The sequence below is a fragment of the Opisthorchis viverrini genome (genome assembly GCF_000715545.1).
Source record: "Opisthorchis viverrini unplaced genomic scaffold opera_v5_7, whole genome shotgun sequence".
NCBI lineage: Eukaryota > Metazoa > Platyhelminthes > Trematoda > Opisthorchiida > Opisthorchiidae > Opisthorchis > Opisthorchis viverrini.
The window spans coordinates 1,322,996-1,326,754 of record NW_008751663.1 but is presented as its reverse complement, the minus strand read 5'-3'; the positions used below and the strand labels follow the sequence as shown (position 1 = coordinate 1,326,754).

The window sequence follows — 3,759 nt, the reverse complement described above, 5'->3', positions numbered from 1 at the left end:
GTGAAATACCTGGCGAGCTGGTCCGGTTCTCGTTCAGGAGGAATCGTAAGAAACCATTGAACTGTTTAATGAGGTACTCATCCTCTGCTTCTGCATCCGGATTCTGGGCGATCGCGCTTGCCAATAGCCTCAGTGTATCAAGATCCATGTGGAACACCAATCACAGTTCCGGACCGTCGAAGTCCCTGAAGTGAAAAACAGAAATGATAGTTCAACGAGAGGTTCACTGTCCTTTGTTCTGATGAAGTGTACCCGATTCCTACACGGCATATAAAATACTGTGATACGCCAGTCTTGTTTCAGATCCAGATGTGAAAACACACATTGAATGCGCCATCATTCGGTGCGAATTGGACAAGAAAAAAGTGACTAGTGTTCCTATCATGCTGCGGTCAACAATGAAAAACTGCTAAATAAAAGCAGTGATCTGGCTGGTCCTCCTCCCCAAATCACTGAATCCTAACCTGGTGAAAAAATCGTTCAGCTGTGGCACCCTTTCGGTGTCTAACTGCCATGCCACACGAAGAAAGCACGAGGGCCGGGATACTGTCAGGTTGCCCAAGCCAAGACAGGGGAAGTCGAGAGCCAGAGGTCGGGTTCGAACCAGGGACCTTCCGGTCAGTAAATTCGCGCTCTAAGTACCTGGGCGATCTCGTCCCAAATCCGGTAAAAACATGCAGTGGAATGGTTTCCGGGGGCGCACCAGACCCCGCTTATCCACGGAAAGATTGCGACTCCGTTAGGTACACGAATTCGTAAATGCAGTTAACGGGAAGGGCATAACACTAGATCAACTATAAAGATGCCAAAAGCTTACCCTCTTTGGGTTTATTAAGTGGGTATAGTCCTGAGTTTACATCAACCTTATGTTCTATTTGAACATCAAAGCTTGTGCAAATAGCGAAATATACCTTGATACCCTGTGGGATGTTAATCACCCACAAAGTGATTACACCGTCACGAAGAGACTGGACCTCACCGTGGTGTGGTTTGTGTACCTCGGCGACCCTTGAGACACACTGAGGGGGCATCCACGGGACACAGTCTCCTGGCCTTCCAGGTTGGAGGTTGGAACATGTGTGGCGACGTGTTCCGTAAAAATGGTAATGAACTCGCATTTCCGGCCCGACACGGCTGCATCGCAGTTAGGCTTTTGAGCCAAAAACTTTGGTGGAGGACCCTAATGGTTCTCCTCTCTCCCGAAAACCTGTCTACTTAGCCACTTTTAATGTTCGTACAATGAATCAAGCAGGTCAAGAGGTAGCTCTTGCTCGTAGGCTGGATGCTCTCTGCGTTGATGTCTGTTGTTTGTCAGAAACAAGGATGCAGGACGCAAGTATTGTGATCGAATTGACTGCCCTCTAGCTATCCTCCAGGTTCCGGGTGCACGCCTCTAGTGATGCAGAGGCCTCTGCAGCTGGACATACTGGGGTGGGTATTGTATTGAGCGACCGAGCGCAAGCGACTCTGCTTGATTGTGTACACATTGACAGTCACCTATGAGTGGTTCGTTTGGAAATATCTGAGAATCTAGGGGGACTGAGCTCCATCGCACCCTGTTTATTGTGTCTGCTTACGCCCCAACTAACCGTAGCTCTGTGTTATAACTGCTGATTCGCCAATCTGTTGTACCTGCTGCTGACGCCGCTCCCCTGCCCAGCGCCGGAAAAGAGACTCACAGAAGGGAACACAACCGCTATACTCCGAACAAGCTAATGCAAAGGTTACAACGGCCCCGAGCTATTTAAAGGACACTTTCTGACATTCATCCAGGCTGTCTGATAGGCATTTCGTAAACGCCCATCAATAGTAATCGTGAAATACCCAGATACTGATCACATTCAGTTACGCTTCTGTGACGTGCCTGAACACTCACCGGCTTTTGCTGGATTGGTTGAATGATTGACCGGCCTGGATGCTTGCTGGCCATCCTATCGAAATTTCCGTGGAGTTTCAGGGTCTCACTAGGTTCCGGGCGTTCTGGGGTTACTTTCAGGAATCTGACCTTCCTGATACTCTGAACCTGCCAAGGACAGTTTCTAGGACACTCTAGGTGCCCATAAGAAAAAGGCTAAAAGCTCAGATACCGTTGTGGTTGCTGATGACATGAACGCCTAAGTAGGTAGATTAAGAGCTGCAGAGGCCCGAGTGGGTGATCCTCTTGGATTGGACACGAAACGCAGGAAAACGGGGATGAACCGATCACAGATTGTTCCTTTGCAGTACGAATTTCCGGGATAGCGGGAGTCGCTTGACAACGAGGTGCCCACCGACAAACCAGCCACGAACCCAAATAGACTGCATCGCCATCAGTTATCAGTGGCGAGGGTCGATCACCGCCTGCCAGAATCCTGGCCTTCAACAGAAGGGTTGACCGTAAATATGGAGGCGCCTTCAGTCTCAGAAGTGTCCGAATGTATTTCTCTACCCAAGCGTCATCGTGCTGCTGGTCTCGAAAACCTTCCACCTGCCCTTTCCAAGGATGGTGATGGGCACCTCAGCCAGTGCCTGCCTAGCCTATTAGGGTCTATATGGGAGAAAGAGGCCGTCCCAAACAACTGGCATGAATCGATAGTAGTGCCTATTTTCAAAAGGGATACTCCCGGTGAATGTAGCAACCACAGAGGCGTCAGTTTGACGCCTGTTGTGACAAGTCTTGTCGATCTGGAGTACACATATGACATCGCCCTCATCTTTGAACACCAGAGCGAAGCGGAAGCCTTGTCAAATAGATGACCACCGTCATTGCATTCCCAAAGCCTGTTCAATTATTCCTGGTACCACGAAACATTTGGTCGTTCTGCACGCAAATGCACACCACTCTGGTCGTTTCGTTCTCCCATAAGTCCATCGACCTCACAGGTGGGAAACGGGTGGGCCGGACAGCAGAGACGAGTATCGTCCAAGGCCACTATCATATCACTCGCCGTCTCCTCAGGTTGGATAAGAAGTCAGGTCTTCGATTTCTCATCGGCACTGGCGCAGCTATTGTCATCATTCCAGGTATACCCTCGAATAATCACATTTCAACCTTACCACTTACCCTGAGAGCGGCAAGCGGATCAACAATTGAAACACGTGGACAACACTCATAGAAACCCAACCTCGGCCTTGGCATAGAATTTCAGTGGACCTTCCTCGTTGCCAATATCCAACAACCAATATTAGGCACAGATTTCCTTAATTAAATCTATGCATAGATCTCAAACGTCTACTACACTCTGAGACATATCTGTCCGTCAAAAGACAACCTGCGACAACTTTACCCGTATACCTACTGACTTTATGTACAAACGATATAGCGCCGCATCATGTATTGCTTCGTGAAGATCCCAAAATTCAGAAGCCTAGCTTTCATCAACCACACTCAGCTGCGCTGGTTACTGCCGTCTTCCTGGATGGGGACCCCGAGACGGGCCACATCAATGGCTAGAGACATTGTCAGATATTGCCCAGTCGCACCCTCAATGGCGCTTGTGCATCCAAGCTATTGCCTTCAATGCATAGCTCCTTTTCCAACCCCACCCCACTTGACAGCCCACTGACAGTGCTGGATTCATGCATCAATTTATCAGCTCCCGCCTCCAGTGCGCAGCTACCTGCCCCCCCCACGCACAAATCATCGGTGAACGAAACTGCGGCGGCTACAACCACTGTACAACGAGTACGCGGTTATTACAACTGACAATGATGATGATGATGATGACGTAGGAGAGACACAGCGAACTCGAGTTTCGCTCTTATGTAGTATGTCATCGT

General features: G+C 49.3%; 1 protein-coding gene across 1 annotated transcript in view; it reads right to left on the bottom strand.

Annotated features, from left to right (window-relative positions):
• T265_00707 (hypothetical protein) overlaps window positions 1-186 on the bottom strand; it is a gene marked incomplete at both ends in the record, with an annotated part of 6,967 nt that extends 6,781 nt beyond the window's left edge. Inside the window, one exon of the mRNA XM_009164556.1 lies at window positions 10-186. Within this exon, the coding sequence (XP_009162820.1) occupies window positions 10-148 (139 nt within the window). The remainder of the gene's footprint in view (window positions 1-9) is intronic.
• Between the last annotated feature and the right edge of the window lie 3,573 nt (window positions 187-3,759).